Source organism: Culex pipiens, unplaced genomic scaffold (genome assembly GCF_016801865.2).
Source record: "Culex pipiens pallens isolate TS unplaced genomic scaffold, TS_CPP_V2 Cpp_Un0057, whole genome shotgun sequence".
Classification (NCBI taxonomy): Eukaryota; Metazoa; Arthropoda; class Insecta; order Diptera; family Culicidae; genus Culex; species Culex pipiens.
Window position 1 is genome coordinate 2424 of NW_026292874.1, and position 22439 is coordinate 24862.

The 22439-nt window shown below is 46.7% G+C and overlaps 3 protein-coding genes across 3 annotated transcripts; 1 reads left to right on the forward strand and 2 right to left on the reverse strand.

Moving 5' to 3' along the window:
* Positions 1–418: 418 nt before the first annotated feature.
* LOC120431127 (uncharacterized) lies at positions 419–3283 on the forward strand (the record flags this gene model as incomplete). Its single annotated transcript, XM_039596279.2, has 2 exons — positions 419–1193; positions 1264–3283. Coding segments are annotated over 2 exons (966 nt in total), but the record flags the coding sequence as incomplete, so codon positions are not given.
* A 5482-nt stretch (positions 3284–8765) lies between these two features.
* LOC128093771 (uncharacterized protein K02A2.6-like) lies at positions 8766–12035 on the reverse strand. The gene has a single exon (XM_052711506.1). The coding sequence runs from the start codon at positions 12033–12035 to the stop codon at positions 8766–8768; it is 3270 nt and encodes a 1089-aa protein (XP_052567466.1).
* Positions 12036–12601: 566 nt separating this feature from the next.
* Positions 12602–13872, reverse strand: LOC120431133 (uncharacterized). The gene is made up of 3 exons (XM_039596283.2): positions 13713–13872; positions 13345–13547; positions 12602–13273 (listed from the first exon to the last, which is right to left on the reverse strand). Exon 3 carries the CDS (start codon positions 13268–13270, stop codon positions 12602–12604), a length of 669 nt encoding a protein of 222 aa, XP_039452217.2. The 5' UTR covers positions 13271–13273; positions 13345–13547; positions 13713–13872.
* Between the last annotated feature and the right edge of the window lie 8567 nt (positions 13873–22439).

The following is a 22439-nucleotide window of genomic DNA, read 5'->3' on the forward strand; positions in this document are numbered from 1 at the left end:
GCAGGCGCTGGGGATCACACTGCAGACGCACCGGATGGACGTGGTGGAGTCTTCGCTTATGAAGGAGTACGTAATTACCCGGATGTTGGCGTATATTTTTCAGTTAAAGATTCCTAATGTGATGATCTAAACCTCAACATAATTATATTCCTTCCCGCAGGTCATCTTGAGCCTCATCCAGAACAGTTTCATCCACAACACGGTGCTGTGCTGCTTGGTTTGCCTGTACAGCAGTCTGGGCGTTCCTGATCGCGGTGTCTGATCGCGTCTTATCTTCCTAGAAGACCCGCTGGCCGTCGCCGAACTACTCGACAGTCAAGGGTGGTGTGTACCAGGTAGCGTTCGATCTGTCCGAAACGGCAACCCACCAGTTTCTGCCCATGGAGGTTCAGCAGCAGCAGCAGCCGACTGCGACTGAGGTCGCGCCAGTCGTCCCCACCCAGCGATCTGCAGGTCGACCAAAGGAAGACCCGAACGCCCCCAAGGCCAAGTACAAGAAGGACAAAGCAGCTGCGGTGGCAGTAGCTACACTACAAACCTTTGCCGCCGCGGCAGCCACTTTTTCGTAGCAGCAGGCCCTGCTTACGTTTGCCGCAGGTCAGCAGCAGTTCACGTTCATGCCCGGCCCAAGTACCACGAGCGGGATATCCGGACACAGATGTCCATGCTGTACAATTTCCTATCTCGCGGGTTCGACGCCGAGGACGGTCAGTACATCCGCCAAAGCTATGAACATCAAACAGCACTCGACCTGGTCAGTGCGAACGCAAAGCTTCTGCAAGATATACCCGCGGGAAAAGGCCACATACCTCCATCTGTGCGGTACGGCAGCCGAAAACCACCTGAAGAACATCGAAACGGCCAAGGCCGTCACCAAGATGCAGGGTCTTCCGCGAGAAGCCCAATCGAACTAGCGCCAGCACCGAGTCCGATCTGCTCAAGTTCCGCAAAAACCAGCTCAAGTTTGCCAAATCGGCAATCCACGACTGTTTACGATGGAATCGATCGCTGCCGACGAGATGGTCATCGAGTAGGTGAGCCAGGTGGTGCGCCCGTCGGTGACGGATCTGCGCGAGATCAAGTACGAAGCGATCGGCATCAGCAGCACGTACCTGTTCCGGATCGACATGGAGACCATCATCGACGCGTCCAACTATGGCAACCTGGCCCGGTTCATCAACCACAGTTGCAATGTGAGAAGATTCTGCATAGTTGAGTTCTGATTCCATTTCTAATCCTTTTCAATTCTCTTCTCTTCCACAGCCCAACTGCTACACCAAGGTCATCACGATCGAGTTGGAGAAGAAGATTGTGATCTACTCGTAGCAGCCGATCGGCGTCAACAAGGAGATCACGTACGACTACAAGGTCCCGCTCGAGGACGAGAAGATTTCATTTTATTGAGAGCAATTCTAGTTAAATACAGTTATTTTTCAGTAAGATTACAAATATAATGTGTTACCTAGCATTACAAATTTTACACCAAAATTGTACATACTTTTACAATTGGCCTGATCGATTTGCTCTCAATGAGCCAGAATCTTCTCAATATTCAAGATTTTCTAGGTAATTTCAAAACACCATTATTCCCTGCCTCTAAACACCCACTTTCACTAAATAAACGCGCGAAAAAAAGACACTTTAAAATTAAAATCACCGTTGCCCGCCTCCCCCATTGGTAGCTCCCATGATGTGCCCCAAACTACGGGTCCGTTCCGCTTCACGAATCACGACATCAACGCCCATGCCGCCACCACCACCAGTGGACTCCCTCGTCGGAGGTGGTAGTTGCTCACTGCTGGGTTCTGTTCTGTCAGCTGTGGTCGTTGTCCTCGCCAAGGCCATGCTGTCACCACCGCCTTTACCGTATGGGGTCTTGTGTATTCCGAGTGTCCTGGCCGAGTTTCTGGTTCAGCATCATGTACCGTTGGTGCAGTGGATCGAGCTGTTTCATAACTGGTACGGGGACGGCCGACTATGGATAGGACAGCATCTAGGGGTAGGGTGAAGGTGCAACTGGGACGGCAGCAGGCGAGGTCGACGCAGCTACCGGGTTGATGGATTTGTCCGACCAGTCTGCGGCTAGCCCTCGGTGACTAGATGGCAGGTAAGGGCAAGCGTTTGTGGGATTTTTGCCGTATATACTCGTCGGAAGACCGAGTCCGGCTGGACCGAGCACGTTCGCCTTTTTCAGCGAAATGGCCCATGGCATTGGCGTTACCAGAGCCAGCGTTCGCCGACGATGATTACTGGCCGGACTGTTAGTTGCTAGAAGAACTTGGCGGTTGGCTCGACTTCATGCCCGAGTACGACTGGAATCCTTGATGGGCCGGTTTAGGTTGCTGTGGCTAGAGTTCGCCGCCGCTCCTTCAGGTCCTCGGTAGCGGTCGCCGCGAAGAGGTAGAAAGCCATGTGATCAACACAAATTCTTGCTGAAGTTCGCGCCTGGCCTTGCTCGTTGGGAATAAATTACGTTGGAGTAAGCGTTGCTTATGGATGACAGCTCTGGAAAGGGAAAGAATTCATCATGAAAGGTAAGGTTTAATTATTTGTTGATCGCTTTCGGGAGGCCAGCTTTCAACCGGATACAGCCAAAGTATTCCTCGGCCCGTGGCAAAAGGTCCATCAGCTCCTTTTCAATAGCCAACATTTTAAATGAATCATTCATCATTCAGGCATAGGGAAACGGGATGGATCCTCTGCGGACATTCCTTCCTACAGGATGCGATCCGACTCGCCTTTGCTTCGCCGAGACCTGCCTCTCTTTCAAACTTTCCACTTGGTGCTCCCGCTTCCTGCGGTACTTGCTCACGATAGATTCCGGAAATGCCCTGTAGGGGACACCGCTACCAAGATCAAACCAAAGTGGGAATCATTCCCTGAAGCAGCTGCCATAGAAATTCCTCCTCGGGAACATGACATGACAATAAACACTGGCTTATCCGCGATTATCGCCAGCAACTCTTCGTAGACCGGGCCGTTCTAGTTCCTTCCGCGAACCTAATAACGTTCGGAATCGGCCACGAAAACCATCCTTTTTTCCGCGACCACGTTTGATAAATATAAACAAAACATAAACAAACAGCTTGAAGTTTCAAAACGTCAAAATCTGCACTCTCAAAAAAGTTAACCATATCTTCTTTAAAAGTTGGATCGGGTCTGAAAATTCTGGAGCCGATCCAAATCCGCTCCGAAAACCTTAAGTGGCACCCCCCTAGGATTCCGAGAACCTCCTGCGGCCGGACCGCCGAGGTCAACCATATTCCGCAGGACGTGTGGCAGATCGGCGATCGGTGCTTGCCCAGCGAACTCGGATCGGTGTAGCGCTTGGTAGTGCTTCTGAAAGTAATGCAACGGTTAGCGTCTGTTCGGTGAGGCCACAGCATAGGCACGGCTAGTTGAAACAAGTCTTACCTCATTGCTGTAGGTGCGGGTCTGGTGTTTTGGCCGGTCGGACGCGGTGTACGGCTTTTCGAAGGTAGCGATCGCAGGACTTGTTTGCTGAGCATTGCTTGCGCTGTCCGCTTCTTGTGTCACTGGTTGGACGAGGAGGTTGGCTGTTCCTACTTCTCGCTAGAGATATCGATGATTTGCTGGAAATAGGAAGTTTAACGTTAGTGCTGATCGGGAGTTACACTGAAGACGCTTCTTACCTGCTACTTGGTCAAAAATGTTCCGGATGGTGCTAAGAGAACATGCTGGCTGTAGGCGGTTGATGTGCGGGTAGACCCGGCAAGAAGGCATGGCAACATAAACTCCAAGCGCCGGTCCCAGCGCACTAGCCCACAGATGTCCGTGCGAGTCGGTAGTACTCCTGTTACGGGTCGCGTTTACCAGCGAGGCCAACGAGTTCGTCGAGTACCGAATCATTGAACTAATGTCTGAAAAGTCCGAGTTGCGGCTCACGTTGGCTCGTATGCTTCCGCCACGTCACGGATCATACCAGCAATTCATAATCGATCCACTTGATCCTGGAGTTCTGCTCCGGTTGTCTGGTTTGTAAGAAGCAGGGGTGCCGTCGAAGACGCCGAGTCGGGGCGGACGCCGAGTCGGAGAGCTCCTTGCGATTAAGCAACTGTTGCAGAAATAGATGTTGCGCCGTTGGATTATCAACCGGTGTTTGTTTTTGTCTTGTTCAGGCGCTGAGCAGTCGTTGCCGACGAATTTCGTGCAAAAGCACAGCTTGTTGACCTTGGAGAGCACTTCGTCGACCGGGTAAACACATGTTCCGGAAGTTCTTCTTCGCCTAGCATCTGCAGATCCAGCAATATCCGGTTGACTTCGTCCGCCAGCAGCAGCGGCAGATCTCCCGAGATGATGTAAAAATAGAAGAAAATTTATGTCAGATACGTGGTCAACTCCGCGTCCGAAGTGGACCAACTGCGAATCTTGTTTTCGGTGATATCCGTTGCAGATTTATCACCATACGGTACGAAAAAAAATGGAATGCTTCGTAGAATTTTGTCGCACTTCCTGGGCGCGGAATTCCGGTTCGAGGTAGGCCAACCCGTGCCCAAAAGACTTACGATCATTTTTCTGGGTTTGGTTTGGGCAATGTTTTGTAGGAGGAATCCGTCCATAAGTGAACCAGTTCCTCTTGCCAACTGAGTCAATCCGTCCACCGGTGGACGGATTTCTCCTGCAAAATGCCCAGATAACGGTGCAAACTTTTACAGTCCACCGGTGGACGGATTCCTCCTGCACAAGATTACCCACGAATCCGTCCACCGGTGGACCAGTTCCTCTTGCCAAATTGGGCAGGCAATCTGTCCACCGGTGGACGGATTCCTCTTGCACAAGATTGCCCACGAATCCGTCCACCGGTGGACCAATTCCTCTTGCCAAATTAAGCAGGCAATCCGTCCACCGGTGGACGGATTCCTCCTGCAAAAATTGCCCACAAATCCGTCCACCGGTGGACCAGTTTCTGTTGCCAAATTGGGCAGGCAATCTGTCCACCGGTGGACCAGTTCCTCCTGCAAAAGATTGCCCACAAATCCGTCCACCGGTGGACCAGTTCCTCTTGCCAAATTAAGCAGGCAATCCGTCCACCGGTGGACCAGTTCCTCCTGCACAAGATTACCCACGAATCCGTCCATCGGTGGACCAGTTCCTCTTGCCAAATTGGGCAGGCAATCTGTCCACCGGTGGACGGATTCCTCTTGCACAAGATTGCCCACGAATCCGTCCACCGGTGGACCAATTCCTCTTGCCAAATTAAGCAGGCAATCCGTCCACCGGTGGACGGATTCCTCCTGCAAAAATTGCCCACAAATCCGTCCACCGGTGGACCAGTTTCTGTTGCCAAATTGGGCAGGCAATCTGTCCACCGGTGGACCAGTTCCTCCTGCAAAAGATTGCCCACAAATCCGTCCACCGGTGGACCAGTTCCTCTTGCCAAATTAAGCAGGCAATCCGTCCACCGGTGGACCAGTTCCTCCTGCAAAAGATTGCCCACGAATCCGTCCACCGGTGGACCAATTCCTCTTGCCAAATTAAGCAGGCCTGCCCTATTTGGCAAGAGGAACTGGTCCACCGGTGTGACGGATTCCTCATGCAATCACTGCCAAAAAATCCATCTTCCAGTGATTGGTTTCCAACTCCAATAAATCCGTTGCAAAGCCAGTCCTCCGGGGAACCGACTGCTCTTGGCCACCTCTGCCACTTTCGACGGAATTCGCTTACCTGATCCAATCCGCGAACTACCTGTATCAGAAAACTTGAAAGAAATGACAAAATGAAAGGTTTCAAAAAGTTTGCAAAAATTTCGCTAAGTCCAAAATCCCACTTTTGGCAGTTCGGCAACTCGATCTCATTTTTTGGTGATTTTCACCATTTTGCGAGTTCGCGAAATCACACTTTTTCGAGTTCGCTTAAGCGAACTGCCAAAAGTGCGATTTCTGAACTCCAAAAAGTGGGATTTTTTGTAACCGTGCACTTTTTTCATTTATAATCAGTTAATTTGCAAGTAAACGCAGAAAATTTGGTGAAAATGTGAAAAAAAGCTTGCTGCTCTTCCCGATCCCGATTTTACAAGTTAGCCATCTCCTAGTGGACTGAATCAACTGGAACCGGCCCTCAATGTTCTCCACCGTGAAATCATTTTGTTTCTTCGAAACAGGTACGAATAGTTGCTGCTGGTTGCTACAAAAGTGTTGAGTAACAAATTTTTAAACAAATTTGTTTCTGTTTTTTTCAGGTTCATCAACAAACTCGGGAGTGCGAGAGCTCGAGCCTCGTTGCCGAGCCATGGATGGCGCCGCGAAAGTTCTAAATTCTTGAATGTTCCGCCTTGAAGGATGCCCAACACAGGAAAAGAAAATAATTTGGAAATAAATAATGCTGTGTGGAAACGCGTCTTGTTCTTATTATTTCTCGAAGGGAATCATTTTTGGGGGGTGTATCCCATTTGGCATAATGCCATTTGGCATAATGCCGTTTGGCATAACGCCATTTGGCATAATGCCGTTTGGCATAATGGAGTTTGGCATAACGGTCATTTGGCTTAATGGCCATTTGGCATAATGGTCATTTGGCATAATGATATTAAATTTTCAAAATTATTTCAATTCCATAGACTGGGATCAATCAGCACTACAGTTTGAATGAGGACAGCAGTTTTTAGTACATTTTAAAGCTTGACATTTAGAAAACGATGCACTTTTTTGAATGTTACAGAATTTATAACACTTCTTCAGTTCTTCAGGCAGCTTGCTTGCCCACTGAGAATTTTGGCTCGAGCCATGAGTCGATCTGGTTCGAGATCGAGCCCGAATCGAGTCGAGGCTCAAGCAAAATTCTTATTGGGTGGTTACATGAGAGTAGCCTGCCTCAATATTTTCTGCAGTAGCAGCAAGTGCTGGCCGAAGATCTTAAAGAAAAAGTTGAAGTTTTCAGCGGTGGTGTTATGAAATCTGTAACATTCTTAATATTTGACGGATCTTGTCGCACTCTTCGGTTCCCTGGTTGTTCCTGGGTTGCTCCCTGGAACACGAACTATGAGGTCATGAGGTTGATGAAAAATTCAATAATCATTAAGGGACTAAAAACTCAAAACCAAAACGCACCGATTATACGGGTTTAAATCCCATTTAAATTTCAAAGTCAAAGCGCCAGGTCCTGTCACAATCAATCAAGCTCATATTTGGGATTCGGGCTTAGTGCATCCAGGGAATCATGACCTGAAATGAACGCTCAAATTCGCTCATTTTGTTACATCCTATCAATATATACTCATTCATATTACAGGGTAAATATTAATTGAACATTTTATCAGCAAGTGGCGCTACTTCCATTCAAATATACACAAAACTGAGATTTTTATTTGAGATGTAAACACGAATGTAAAGCATTCTACTTTGTCATATACGTAGAAACATATTCACCGTCTTCAGCTTTGGATCTAACCCAAAAATGCTGCGGGTCATTTTTTCTGAACTCTCAACTGCTGACTCAAGGTTTATATTTCTTTTAAAGAAGGGGACACTTTGTAGACTTGTGACAACTGCTGATAAAAGTTGAATTTTCCTTCTAAAGTTGAATTTTCTTCATTAAAAAGGGAATAATGCGCTTCAGCGGTGGTCACAACTCAAGCGAGTTGTCCCTTCCTTTAAAAATATTCACCTATATCAGCAGTCAAGGAGTTTTCCCTTCCGAATGATTCCGATAAATTCTGTTGAAATGTGCAGTGTTCACCTTCTTTACACCACCTTGGTGTTCCGTTATTGTGCTAACCTTGCTAGCCGAGCCTTGGTGGTTGTGACAGCTCATTCCCGCCAAACCAGTTGACGCGTGCGGTTGCAAGTTGTGTTTTGCTCGCTAAATAAAAGTTCGTTCGCTAAAGTAAATCGCGTGTTCTTTTCTTTCCTCGATTCCGGTCCGATTCGCGGTAATCCGCTGTGCGTTCTGGACGGCAAATTCCGTCAGGTTATGGGCCCAGTTAGGACGGTTTCGGGAAAGTGAAAAAGGACGGTTCCGCGTGGAGGAAAAGTTAAGTTTTCGCGTGGTGGACGAAAAGTGTGCTTGCTTTTGTTTACCGTTTGGTGGCGGAGCACCAACGGAAAAGTGAGGTTGTGTTTTCGCGTGTGAAAGAACTTTGAAGTGCGCGTGAAAAATGGCCGGTAAGTTCGGGATTGCCAAACTCGATGGCACGAACTGGCCAGTGTGGGAGATGCGTGTGGAGGCACTCTTGGCCGTCGAAGACCTCTGGGAGGTTGTGATGGAAGATGTGCCGGCGGCAGAGAAGCAGGACGCGGCTTGGAGGAGCTGCGACCGGAAGGCGAAGGAATACATCGTGTCGCTGCTGGTGGACAGCCAGCGGTCGCTCGTGGAGGGAGAAGCCCACGCGCGGGAAGTTTTCAAAGCTCTCAAGGAACATCATCAGCAGGTGAGCCGATCTGCGGAACACACACAGCGGGGGAAAGCACGGAAGTGCTTCCGTTGTGGCCAGCCGGGGCATTTCAAACGGAGTTGCCCGGTTCGTGGCGGATTGCGGCGGAAAAGCGAGAGCGATGGTGAGAAGGATGCTGCCAGGAACACGGAGAAGAAGATCGCTGGGAAGACGGCGACGGTGTCTGTGCTACTCTGCGATTAGTTGTTCAATAAAACACGTATTCAATTAGAGCTCCAATTATTGATCTTTATTCTCCGATCGTATTCCCGCCTCAACTGTCCCCCTCACTCTGACGGTTCGTCTTCCGCCCCTCTCTCCCCGTTGCCTACCGCGTGTGTCAGGGCCGTATTCAGTTCCCACATCTCCCCTTTTTTCACGAAGAAACGTAATCGGCGAATCTGGCTGGCCTTTTCAAAGATCGTCTTGGCTTCTTTGGTTGCTCCGGTTCAACGTCCTCGTGATCCTCGATTCCTTGGGATTCGTCGCTGCGGTTTGGGCTGGCGTTGCCGTTGTTTTCAGCTTGAGACCACGCGGGACCCTCCATGGCAGCGCCTTCGCTTGTGGACACCTCATCAGCGGCTGGTTTTTCTATCCTCTTAAGGTGCGCAACGTTTCGCTCGAAAGATTTGCCGCTGTTCGGGTCGCGGATCGTTGCACGAGGTCTGTCGCGCGCCAGCACTACGTACTCCGTCGGGTTGAACGTTGTAGATAGCTTGTTACCAGGTAGAAGATTCTGCATAAGAACAGTGTCTCCGGTCCCGATGGATGACTCCCGAGCTTTGCGTCGGGCATCTTCATTCTCCTTCCCTTTTTGTTTCAGGATGCGATCCCGATCGGCTTCTTCAGTGTTTGACGGAGCTCCCTCGATGTCACTGAGCGCCGGAATCTTCGACCGGATGGTCCGGCCATACAGCATCTCGGTTGGTGTCTTGCCGGTGGTCGAGTGCGGTGTAGTGTAATACATGACCAGATACTCCCGTAGATTCTGCTTCCAGTCTCTGTTCAGAGCGTGGCTGATCTTCAACCTCTTCAGGAACGATCGGTTCTGCTTCTCCACTAGTCCGTTCTCCTGTGGCCAATACGGAGCCGAATGATTCAGGTAGATGCCGTGCGTTTTGCAGTACTCTTGGATTTCTATTCCGACGAACTGCTTGGCGTTGTCCAGCGTTATCGTTTGTGGGTACCCCAGTCGTGTAAAGATCTTGTCGAGTCTTTGCACCGTTTCCTTCGCAGTTATCCTCGTCATCAGTTCTACTTCCTTATATCGACTGTAATAATCGATGACGACCAGCAGGTACACTCCACATGGCAGCGGTCCCAGAAAGTCTATAGCTATGTCAACCCATGGCTTACACGGAAGAGGCCGACGACACATGGGCTCCGGTCTATTGGGCAGTCCAACCAATCGACAACCATCGCACGAGACAACCCGACGCGTGACGTCTCGGTCGATTCCCGGCCACCATACTCGGTCTCTGAGCCGACGTTTCATAACAGACTCACCCGGGTGACCTTCGTGAGCCAAATCCAGCATCCTTGCCCTCAGTTTATCAGGAACAACCAGCTTATCGTGTCGAACAAGCAGATCGTCCAACACGCACATCTCGCTTCTGAAAGGATGGAACGGTTTGGCCTCCGGCGGGTCCCAGTTTCCGGTGCGGATGCACTGTTTGACTGCTTCTAGCACCGAGTCCGACTTGGTAGCTTGATCGAGTTCATGGATGTCGACTGCGACTGACTGGCATACAGCAAGTATCATGAACTGATTGTCAGTGTCGAAGTTCTCGGATGAGGAGTGCTGAACTAGACGCGACAGCGGATCGGCAATATTTCCCGCGCCCTTCCGATACTTGACGTGGAACCTGAATGATTGGAGTCGAAGCAGCCAACGCTCGATTCTGGCACATGGTCTGGAGGTAGGTTGGAAAATCGCTTCCAGGGGTTTGTGATCGGTTTCTAATTCAAAACTTCGGCCGATCAGATACACGGTGAACCTCTCCACACTCCAGACCAGTGCGAGCGCTTCTTTTTCGGTTTGACAATATCTGCGCTCGGTTTCGGTCAGGCTCTTGCTTGCATAAGCAATTGGTCGCGGGGAGTCGTCTGTTTCGTCGCCGAACTGGATCAAAACCGCGCCCAGAGCGACCGGCGACGCGTCCGCGATTACCCTTGTCCGCAGCGAGTTGTCAAAAAAGTAGAGCAATTTCACGTTCGAGATCATATCCTTCAGACGCAGGAAGGCTTCCTGTTGCTCCTTGCCCCAATCGAATTTAACCCCGGAATGTGTCAGCTGGCGAAGTGGAGCGGTAACCGTTGCGAGGTCCGGGAGGAAGCGGCCAATGTATGTTACCAATCCCAAAAAACTCCGGACTTCCTCTGGCGTCGACGGTGCCCGGAAGTTCTGCAGGGCTTCCACTTTGCTTCCACACGGTTCAATGCCTTCCGAATAAATCTCGTGGCCAAGAAACTGGAGCTTGGAAGCTTTGAACAAGCACTTTTCTTGGTTCAGAAGGATTCCGCGATCGTGCAGTGTGTTCAACACTGCCCGCAGAACGTCGTCGTGTTCCTTTTCGGTCGAACCAAAAATGAGAATGTCGTCGATATAGTTGACCACGTTTTTGCTGTAGGGACACAGAATCTGCTCCATGATGCGTTGGAATACTTCAGATGCGATCACGATTCCGTACATGAGCCGCTTGTACCGAAAAAGCCCCACGTGAGTGATGAACGTGGTTATGTACCTGCTCTCCTCTTTGAGCTCCACCTGATGGAACGCTTCTTTGACATCGAGGCGACTGAAGTACTTTGCGGTCGTGAATCTTGGGAGGAAATCTTCGATGGTTGGCATGATGTGTCGTTCCCGCAGTATTGCCGTATTCGCCCTGCGCATGTCGACACACAATCGAAGATCCCCGTTGTCCTTGACGACTGTTACCAGCGGCGAGACCCACTGACAACCCTCTTCGACTGGTTCGATGATGTCGCTGGCCAGTAGTGCGTTTATTTTGTCCTCGATCCGAGATTGCAGGGCGATGGGCGGCCGACGTGGGTGTTGGCAGATGGGTGTCACTGAGTCGTCGATCGGAATTTCCACCTGTACCCCGCTGATCTTCGGAAAAGCGTGTTTTTCTTTCGGTTCAATTGCGTTGATGCCATGCGTACTCGGCAGTCCGATTCGTAGCACTCCCAGACTTGTTGCTGTGACACGGCCAAGTAGGCACTGTTGACCTTCTTTGATAACGTAAAACGTCGCCGTTTCCTCGATCTTCCGCCCGCCGTCATCAATCGTAACGATCGCATCAAATTTACCCAGGGTCGTCAGCGGTTTAGCTTGGGATCCGTACGGCAAGAAAATTTCTTCGCAGTTCACTTGTTGGTTGGTGACTTGGACACCGTTCGCTTTGAGGTACTTCCAAGAGCTCTCGTCGACGATATTTTTCTTGCATCCTGAATCAACCAAAACATGAAGCAAAACTCCACCCACTCTCAGCCAGATCATTTCATTTTGATCTCCGATGTTGAAAATGAAGCTCTCAGGTGGTTTGCTCTCGTCAGTCCTAACTTCTCGGATCCGCTCTGTCTTCCAGCGCTTGCTCGGGCCGGCTTCATCTCTGAACTTTCGTTTCGGCCCCGTGAGGCACATGACCGCGAAATGTCCATTCGCTCCGCATTTTGAGCACTGTCTGTTCCGAGCCGGACAGTTACGATCCGTTCTCGCATGATCTGTGTAACCCGGGGGGATGGCAACCCTATTCCGGCCAAAGCAAACTGACAACAGTCGACATTAGCACGGTTGTCAAATGAGAGCCCACAACAAAAGCACTAGCTGTCAAATGGTAGCCCATAACAAATCATTGTTTGGGTTTTTGATTTTCAAATTTTCCGCAATTTAAACGATAAATTCCTGAAAAAACACGTGAATTGTGTTGCTGATGGCAAATTCTATCATATTCTTGTAGATTCCATCCCAATATTGGCTGAAAATTCATATCGAAAAAAGTGATTTTTTTTGCTTTTTTTCTTTTGGTCGACAAAACAGTGCGCCCGTACACTCAGAATCGGCATTACACATTTTCCAGTTAGCTTTTACACATTTGCATGGGACTTTTGAGTTCAACCAGGATAACACACTTCGTGTTACCAAAGTAATATGAATAATACTGATTCTGAGTGTTTGTTATCTGAACTTCCAAGATGGCGGCTTCTTCGCTACCCCCTGGTGTAACCACAGCGGGTGCATTTCGGTGGTGGCCCACGGTGCGGTCGGTGATGGATCTTGTTGACACCTGCGGTCGCATCCATGTCCTCTAGCTGAGCCTGGCCCATCACTTGGGCTTGTAGTTTAATCGATTCATGTGAGCTAATGATCTTCGCGGCTTCGTCGATGTTCAGGTCCTCCACTTGTAGCAATTTCTCTTTCAGGTCGCTGGGGGCAAAGAGTATCATTTTGTCTATGACACTGATCGCGCGGCTTTCAGCCGCCGTTCTTCCGAAATTGCACTTGCTGGCCTGCTCAGTGCAACGTATCATGAACTTTTCGAGCGACTCTCCGGTCGACGGCCTGAGTGTCCAGAAGAGGTTCCTCTCAAATGATTCGTGCTGTTTGGGCGCGAAGTAGCTGTCCAGTCCCTGAATTGCGACCTCAAATGGATCGACCGTCCGTGACCCCTCAACATCCGCTCCTGGGATTGAACTGAATACCTCTTGTAAGTCCGGACCGGCTTTCGCCAGGAAGATGTTTTTGATTCTAGTTTTGTCTTTTTCACCAGTTGCCGCCACTACGTACTGGAAATGGCGCTTGTACTTGTTCCACTCGGAACGGATCTCATTCCTTGGTAGCGTTCTAAACTTGAACGGTGGTATGTCCCACTTGTCCATACTCTAGAGCGATTGAAAAAAAAACTCCAATTAGAATTTAGATTGACTTATCAAATTGCCGTTTCTTTGTTTACCACGTCTCCAGATCCGTCTTGCGGGTTGTGCTCCGTTCCGATTATCGATCCGATCGCCCTTGCGAACTATGTCCCTGGACTTGCCTAACTTGGTGGCTATTCAATCCTCCGCTACCCTGGTAGCTACTTGTCCTGTCAACCACCTTTGCGGTTGCTTTCCGAATGAGTTGTAACTCAGACACGGTCCACCCTGGTGGCCTCCACTGTAATGAAAAATATACCTTTGGCTAATGACCAAGATTTGCCTTGATATATTGTCTTAACCTCACTTTTAGTGGGCTTAGTTTAACCTTCCCACAACACAGAAAAACAAAAGAAATCCGTGTTTCTTCCATTCCCCTTCCTTGAATCAGTAACTCATACTTTACCTCGTCGCCAATTTGTGCTACTCTGCGATTAGTTGTTCAACAAAACACGTATTCAATTAGAGCTCCAATTATTGATCTTTATTCTCCGATCGTATTCCCGCCTCAACTGTCCCCCTCACTCTGACGGTTCGTCTTCCGCCCCTCTCTCCCCGTTGCCTACCGCGTGTGTCAGGGCCGTATTCAGTTCCCACAGTGTCCATTGAGGGCACGGCGGCGGCGGCTGCCGGAACCTTGAAAGTTCAAATCGCCGGGTGCACGGAGATCGAGACCGCTGAAAGCGACGAACAGGACGTCGCGCTCACCACCGGAGTGAGAAGATCTGCGAGTTGGGTGATTGACAGTGGTGCCAGCGCGCACATGAGCAACGACAGGAACTTTTTCTCGTCGCTGCGGGAATTTGCTGGTGGTCATATTACAGTGGCCAACGGAAAGCAGACCGAGATTCGCGGTGAAGGAAGCGGGGTAGTGCACGGCATTGACGGCGAGGAAAAGCCGAAGAAGATCGACATCGGCGAAGTGAAGTTCGTCCCAGGACTAGCAACGAACTTGCTCTCGGTCGGGAAGTTGGCTGAAAAGAACTACAGTGTTGTGTTTGAGAAGAAAAGCTGTTCGATTGTGAGTGCCGATGGTGAAGTGGTCGCTACGGGTAGACGTCACGGAGGACTCTACTACCTGCGCCAGACGAAAGCGACGGTCAAATCGATGGTGGCTGCGGAGGCTCGACACAACGAGGGTTGCCAGCACCAGTGGCACCGACGGCTCGGTCATCACGACTGGGCAGTGGCAGCGCGGATCTACAAGGAGGGGCTTGCCACGGGGATGAAGGTGACGGACTGTGGACAGCGGCTGGTGTGTGAGTGCTGCGAGGAGGGTAAGTCAACCAATTTACCTCCTGTGCTCGGCCGGAAGTCGAAACAATTGCTAGACGTGGTGCACGCTAGCGTTTGTGGGCCGATGCGCACCGTCACGCCGAGCGGAAATCGATTCGTCTTGAAGATGGTCGATGACTTCAGTAGGTTTACGGTCACCTACCTGCTGAAGCGGCGAGTGGGATCAAGGAGTACGTCCGGTGGGTCGAAAGCCAGTTTGGGCGCAAGCCGCGAGTGGTGAGGTCGGATGGAGGGGGAGTGTTCAACAACACAGAACTCCGGAACTTCTACAAGGTGGAAGCGATCCAGCCTCAGTTCACCAATGTGCGGAACGGCGTCGCTGAATGGAAGACCAAGTCGCTGATTGAAATTGCTACCTGCATGCTGAGAGACGCGGAACTGGACATGCGATTCTGGGGTGAGGCCATGCTCACGGCCACGTACCTCCAGAACAGTATGCCGATTGTACCGGATCAGAACACGCCCTACGAGCTCTGGTGGGGACAGAAGCCAGACCTGGAACACCTCCGAGTGTTCGGCAGTAGAGCGTATGTCAACGTGCCGGAAAAGGAGCTGATCTTCGTCGGGTACGCCTTGGACCGAAAAGCCTACCGGTTTGTCGACCTGGAGACGGACAAGGTCACCGTTAGCCGTGACGCCAGATTCTTGGAACTCGGCGACGGCACAACAACGGTGGAGTGGCCTTCGTCGGAACCAGCGGAAGAGATCCAGTTGAAGCCGATCGTTGTGAAGGAAGAGTTCAAGGAAGAAGAAGTCGGAGACAACGTGGCTGGAGACGAAGAAGATGAAAAAGATGCCAGCGAAAGTGACGACGAAGAGTTCTTCGAAGCAGAAGGAGACGAAGGCGGACCGAGACTAAGCCTTCGACGCTCGGGAAGGTCGAATCTGGGAGCAAGACCGCGCTACCTGGACGACTACGAGGTGAAGCACGCTGTCGGGATCGCGGTGAGCGCAGTCGAGGAGACTGCAGGCCGCATGGAGGAGCTGAAAGGACGGAAGTGGAGCACCTTTAAGCGGTGCATTCAAAGGCTGTGGCTGTGAGAGGAGGCTCACCCTGAGGGGGAGTGTTGAAATGTGCAGTGTTCACCTTCTTTACACCACCTTGGTGTGCCGTTATTGTGCTAACCTTGCTAGCCGAGCCTTGGTGGTTGTGACAGCTCATTCCCGCCAAACCAGTTGACGCGTGCGGTTGCAAGTTGTGTTTTGCTCGCTAAATAAAAGTTCGTTCGCTAAAGTAAATCGCGTGTTCTTTTCTTTCCTCGATTCCGGTCCGATTCGCGGTAATCCGCTGTGCGTTCTGGACGGCAAATTCCGTCAAATTCAACTTGTGTCAGCAGTCAAGTAAATTTTCCCTTCTTTAATGGAGAGAAAATTCAAACATATAGGGATAATTCGATTCTATGACAATTTCCGGAATTCCATTTCCCGGAATGGACGTTTTCCGGAATGGACATTATCCGGAATGGATGTTTTCCGGAATGGACGTTATCCGGAATGGACATTATCCGGAATGGACGTTATCCGGAATGAAATTTCCCGGAATGGACGTTTCCCGGAATGGACATTTCCCGGAAAATTAGTTTTTTCTAGGGGTCGGACAGATCGGTCAATACATTATCAACGCATTAAAATAATTGGTTAGTATATCGACATTTCGTCAATATATTAACGAAATCCCACCATGCCTTTAGGAACCTTGGTGAGTTGAAATGTCATATTCAAATCAAAACAAAACAAATTTCACCGGTTTCGGTTACAGTCCCGACGTCGTTCCAGAAAACCAAGCGTTTCGGCGCTGTTCTACATGGAAAGTGACGACCTTTCACCCCAAATCGGCTCGAAATCATAGGACATAGTCTCGTTACGGTGAACCAGATCAACCAACTGCCGGAGGCTGATGCGGAGTCGAGCCGATGGACGTGTTTGAGCGGGTTCGAGTGAGTGGATGCCAGTGGAAGTTGGACGTGCAGATTTCGGTCCGGTCCGATCGAATGTTGTTGAAGAAGCGGGACAGGAGCGAGGAAGGGTTGAACTGAAGCGATTGAGGAGGTTAGTAAGCTGGATGGTTTAACATCAAAAAATCCAATCGACTTCCTCCCTCAGATTCTTTTCCGGTTCTAAACAACCTCGGCGAGCTTTGCTCGTTCAAGCGCATCCGGTACGATCGCCATTACCAGATTCAATCCAGCGGCGGCGGTCGGAAGATTCCGGGAACCAACAACACGATTTACATTGTTTCGGCACTTGATTGCGGAAGTTCTAAGCGGAACGCGGAGGTGCTAAATCGTTTCGTCCCAGTTGCTGCACTTTTTCAACCAGACCTTCAAACGGTTCGCGGGATACATGCCAACGAAGAACTCAAACTCTTTGTTTTAAATTTTTTGTATAATTCTTTAATTTGCGGTTTTTTTGTTGTAAATATAGTTGTGTTTCCGCTTTTTATTGATAAACCACCGAAAAAGGGAGAGGAGGGTTTCGTTTTGTCCTGTGGCCAAGGTTGAAAAAAAAAATCTCTTCGAGCGAATAATGATTGCCTGAAGAAATTCTCCTGAGTATGCCTTGATCTCGTTTTTCCCGACTGCCACTTGATCGCTGGGTGTGGCAGCCACGAATAAAAAATTGAATGATTGGGTTTAGTCGTCAACTTGCTGCGATCTGATTACAATTTTCCCCATTTACCGCCAGCAGTCATGGGTTGTTACAATCATCGGCTGCATTCTTGACGAATGACAGCTAGTCGTGGCAATTTGAGAATAAAGACTATTCTCAGCAGTCTTATTCGTGGCATTTAACAGGCAGCGATTAATCGCAAAATTAATCATAGTCATCGGATTTTCAACACTGCCTGTGGCAGGCCCTGGACACCCTATCAAGAACGCTCACGATGAAGGTTCTACTCTCGTCCGCCGTAGTCACGCAGGAAGTCGTGATGGATGAACTTCCCGGGTTTTTGTTTTCTCCAACGATCTTCTTGATGGTATTCTTCTCGATTGTTGACTTAGGAGGGATGGCCGTCTATAGATTGTGAGCCTTTTAATGTGTTGTTCTGTGCAACCAGCGTGCTGTAGACGGTTCCGCAGAAGCCACAGCAAAAGTCCTGAGATGCTGAAAAAACACCTTTTGCTCCAAAGGCAAATGATGGCCTCCTTCAGAGGAGCAAACGGATACAAATCATCTGAAAGCTAGCTAGCAAGAAAGTGGGTTTTGGCTTCCGTGGACATTACCGACCGTTCCGGATGGTCCAAGTCTCCGTCCCCGTTTTTCCTAGTCGGGCGGCTCAGGCAGAAGGGTCATACGAAGGAATCGTCGATTCTGGATATGAACCGTGATAAACTCCGATTTGCGCAAACTTTTTTGAAAATGATGTTGTGATGATGTTTATAAGATGTCAAATTTAACCGAGATTGATAATTTACGGTGGGAACGCTAGCTCAACTATTCGTCGATCTATTGACAAAAATATCAAAACCGCCGTCAATAGATTAACAAATAATAAAACCATCGACTCTGTCCAACCCCTAGAGTTTTTTTTTGTATTACCTGATATGAGAATGTATGGAATCATGCCTACTCGCTTACTTGTGGTTAAGAATTATTTAGTTTGTACCCCGTCGGTTTGACCTAGTCACATTGAAGGAACTCGATATTTTGACAACAATATGAATGATAAATACATGAATGATAAAAAGAAAGTGAAATGTTCGGACTTTAACAATAGAAGCAAGCGTTGACTATTGAAACAATACTTTATCAACCACCACGAGATGTAACAATGTAGATCGATAGATATTAGACTAGATGTTTTTAACATTCTTTCAATGTGTTGCTATGTAAGAATTTGCCCTTCTTTTGTTAGTCAGTTGACGTTTGTGAATAAATTCTACTAATTTTTAATTGGTATTCAAAGAAGGGCAAACCTCAAGAAAATAAAAAGCTTTTCAGAAATTTAATGTATAATGTGTACTTTTTTTTAGGTTTTCCCTTCTCTTGTTAATTCAACTAAATTTTACCTAGTTTTTCATTAAAGGCTTCTGCATTATAAAGCAGAGTCCGGGAACCGTGGTGTAGGGGCAATCGAAGTTGCTTTTCACCCAGTCGGCCTGGGTTCGATTCTAGACGGTCCCGGTGGTGGCATTTTTCGAGACGAGATTTGTCTGATCATGCCTTCCGTCGGACGGGGAAGTAAATGTTGGCCCCGGTCTAACCTAGAGGTTAGATCGATAGCTCAGTCCATGTGTAAGAGTCGTCTCTCTGGGTTCTGTCTCGGTTTAGTCGCTGGTAGGCAGTTGAACTCACAATCCAAAAGTCGTCAGTTTGAATCCCGGGGTGGATGGAAGCTCAGGTGTAAAACGAGGTTTGCAATTGCCTCAACAATCTAGCCTTCGGACACCTAGTTTCGAGTAGAAATCTCGCAATCGAGATCGCCAAGGCAATGCTGTAGAGCGAACAATTTATTTAATTTTTATTTACTATAAAGCAGAATGTTTATTTTAAAAAAAGGGAAAACCTCTAGAAAATGAAAAGCTTTTCAGAAAATCAATATATAATGTGTATTTTCTTGAGGTTTTCCCTTCTTTAACAATACACGATCTTTTATCAATGTGATGGGATTTCGCGTAAGAGATTTCCCTTCTTGTGTTAATCAGTTAACTATTGTGACTAAGTTCTACCAAATTTTACTATAAAACAGGATGATTATTTTCAAAGAAGGGAAAACCTCAAGAAAATAAATAGCTTGAGTGTATTTTTAAAGCATGAAAAACCTCAAGGAAGTACACATTATAAATTGATTTTCTGAAAAGCTGTTTATTTTCTAGAGGGATTTCCCTTCTTTGAAAATAAACATTCTGCTTTATAATAAAATTTGGTAGAATTTAGTCACAAAAATCAACTGATTAACACAAGAAGGAAAATCTCTTACACAAAATTCCATCACATCGTGTATTTTTTAAAGAAGGGAAACCTTCAAGAAAATACACATTATACATTGATATTCTGAAAGCTTTTTTTTCTAGAGGATTTCCCTTCTTTAAAAAAAACATTCTTCTTTATAGTGCAGAGTTCCTTATCAAAAAACTAGTTGAAATTTAGTAGAATTAACAAAAGAAGGGAAAATTCTTACATTAAATCCCATTACTTTGATGAAAGATCGTGTATTTTTAAAGAAGGGAAAATCTCAAGAAAAAAAAGCTATCAGAAGATCAAAGTATAATTAGTATTTTCTTGAGGTTTTCCCTTCTTTAAAAATACACGATCTTTAATCGATGTGATGGAATTTCGTTTAAGACATTTCCCTTCTTGTGTTAATCAGTTGACTTTTGTGACTAAATTCTACCGAATTTTATTATAAAGCAGAATGATTAGTTTCAAAGAAGGGAAAACCTCTAGAAAATAAATAGCTTTTCAGAAAATCAATGAATAATGTCTTCCTTGAGGATTTTCATTCTTCTCAAGCTATTTATTTTCTTGACAGGCCACATTACACATTGTTTTTTTGAAAAGCTTTTTATTTTCTTGAGGGTTTCCCTTCTTTGAAAATAATCATTCTGCTTTATAGTAAAATTTGGTAGAATTCAGTCACATAAGTAAAATGATTGACAAAAGAAGGGAAAATTCTTAAATAACAACACATTGAAAGAATGTTCAAAACATCCAGTGTTTGTCTAATATCTATCGATCTACATTGTTACATCTCGTGATGGTTGATAAAGTATTGTTTCAATAGTCAACGCTAGCATCTATTGTTAGTGTCCGAACATTTCACTTTCTTTTTATCATTCATGTATTTATCATTCATATTGTTGTCAAAATATCGAGTTCCTTCAATGTGACTAGGTCAAACCAACGGGGTACAAACTAAATAATTCTTAACCACAAGTTAGCAAGTAGGCAAGATTCTATTCATTCTCATATCAGGTAATACAAAAAAACTAATTTTCCGGGAAATGTCCATTCCGGGAAACGTCCATTCCGGGAAATTTCATTCCGGATAACGTCCATTCCGGATAATGTCCATTCCGGATAACGTCCATTCCGGAAAACATCCATTCCGGATAATGTCCATTCCGGAAAACGTCCATTCCGGGAAATGGAATTCCGGAAATTGTCATAGAATCGGATAATTCAACTCGTGTTAGTGGTAATCACAAGTTAAGATAATTTTCCATAATTTAAAGAAGAAATAATTCCACTTGTGTCAGTAGTCATCACAAGTCAGTGAGTTTTTTTTTCCCTTCTTTAAATAATGGAAAATTCTCTTTACTTGTGATAACTACCAACACGAGTTGAATTATCCCTATATGTTTGAATTTTCTCTCCATTAAAAAGGGAAAATTTTCTTGACTTATGATAACTGCTGACACAAGTTGAATTTACATTTCTTCAAAGAAGTAAAAACTTTCTTTGATTTGAGATAACTACTAACATGAGTTGAATTTTCCCTTCTTTAAAGAAGAGAAAACTCTCTTGACTGCTGATATGGGTGAATATTTTTTGAAAAGAAGGGAAAACTCGCTTGAGTTGTGACCACAACTGAAGCGCATTTTCCCCTGTTTAATGAAGAAAATTCAACATTTTTTAGCACACAGAAAATAAATGATGGTAATATTCATCAGGAAATGGTGCCAGATTTTGAGTAAAAAAAAAGATTAATTTTACATCAGAAATTGGTGAATATTCATCAGTTTCTGATAAATATTCATCAGGTTCACATGTTTAAAAAAAAATTAGGTAATATTTCTCAAAAAAGAGGTGATGTTCAACCAACCAAATTTTCAACTTTCCAAAATTCAACTTTGATTCTGTGCAGTTGTCGCAAGCTTAGAAGTGTCCCTTTCTTTAAAGGAAGTATTAACCTTCATAAATGTCGAACATTTTTGGCTCAATCTAGGGGTCAATGGCTTAAAATAGCCCTGGGAACAATATTCAGCATGTGGAGCAACGTTTTGAACAAACGTTTCAAGTTCTGGGCACCCATAGCCAGCAGTTTTAAAATAAAAAAAATCTTAAGGGTGCACAGCAACGAAGGAAGTTGTTGTATTCTTATTCCAAAATTGTCAAACTTACGGACCCAATCCTGCAATAACGGGATTGTAAAATTAATCAAACTTTGTTGTAAATTACTTTGTGGACAGTACTTTAGGGGATGAATAAAAAAATATTTCGATAGTAGCTGTAGTTTTGAAGATACTAAAATGTCTGTAACAAAAATCTGGGTGCAAGAGCTCTGGTTGATGTGCACCGTTAAGGAAAGAAAAAAATCAGCTTTCGCCGGCAGTTATCACAACCTAATATGGTCTTCTTAAAGCAATTCCAATATTAACTTTATTTTGAAATTTTAACATCATTATGCCAAATGACCATTATGCCAAATGGCCATTATGCCAAATGACCCTTATGCCAAACGTCCATTATGCCAAACGGCATTATGCCAAACGGCGTTATGCCAAACGGCATTATGCCAAATGGCATTATGCCAAATGGGATACACCCATTTTTGGGCATGGGCACATCTCACTCATACAGGCGCAAAAGCAAGCTACTCGCACTAATACATCAACAAACTATAAGATGAATGAGTTCACTAATACAAGAAAACAAAGTATACATGTGTTGGTGTAAAAGTGGTTGAAAACGCTCGAATATTTCTTGCGGGTTTCCCTCTCGTAGATTGCGCGTGATTTCTCACCTGTCCGTGCATGGAAGCATTTCCCACTTCTTTTGACATTTTGCCATTTTGACAATTTGACATTTTGACATTTTGACTGTTCGACAATTTGTCAATTTCTCGGGTAAGTTTTCGAAAATGAAACAAAATTTCATTTATTTTAAGTATGGG

Excerpts from the sequence above, each read along its gene's own strand:
- LOC120431133 (XM_039596283.2), bottom strand. The coding sequence starts at position 13,270 with ATGGACAAGTGGGACATACCACCGTTCAAGTTTAGAACGCTACCAAGG.
- LOC128093771 (XM_052711506.1), bottom strand. The coding sequence starts at position 12,035 with ATGTGCCTCACGGGGCCGAAACGAAAGTTCAGAGATGAAGCCGGCCCG.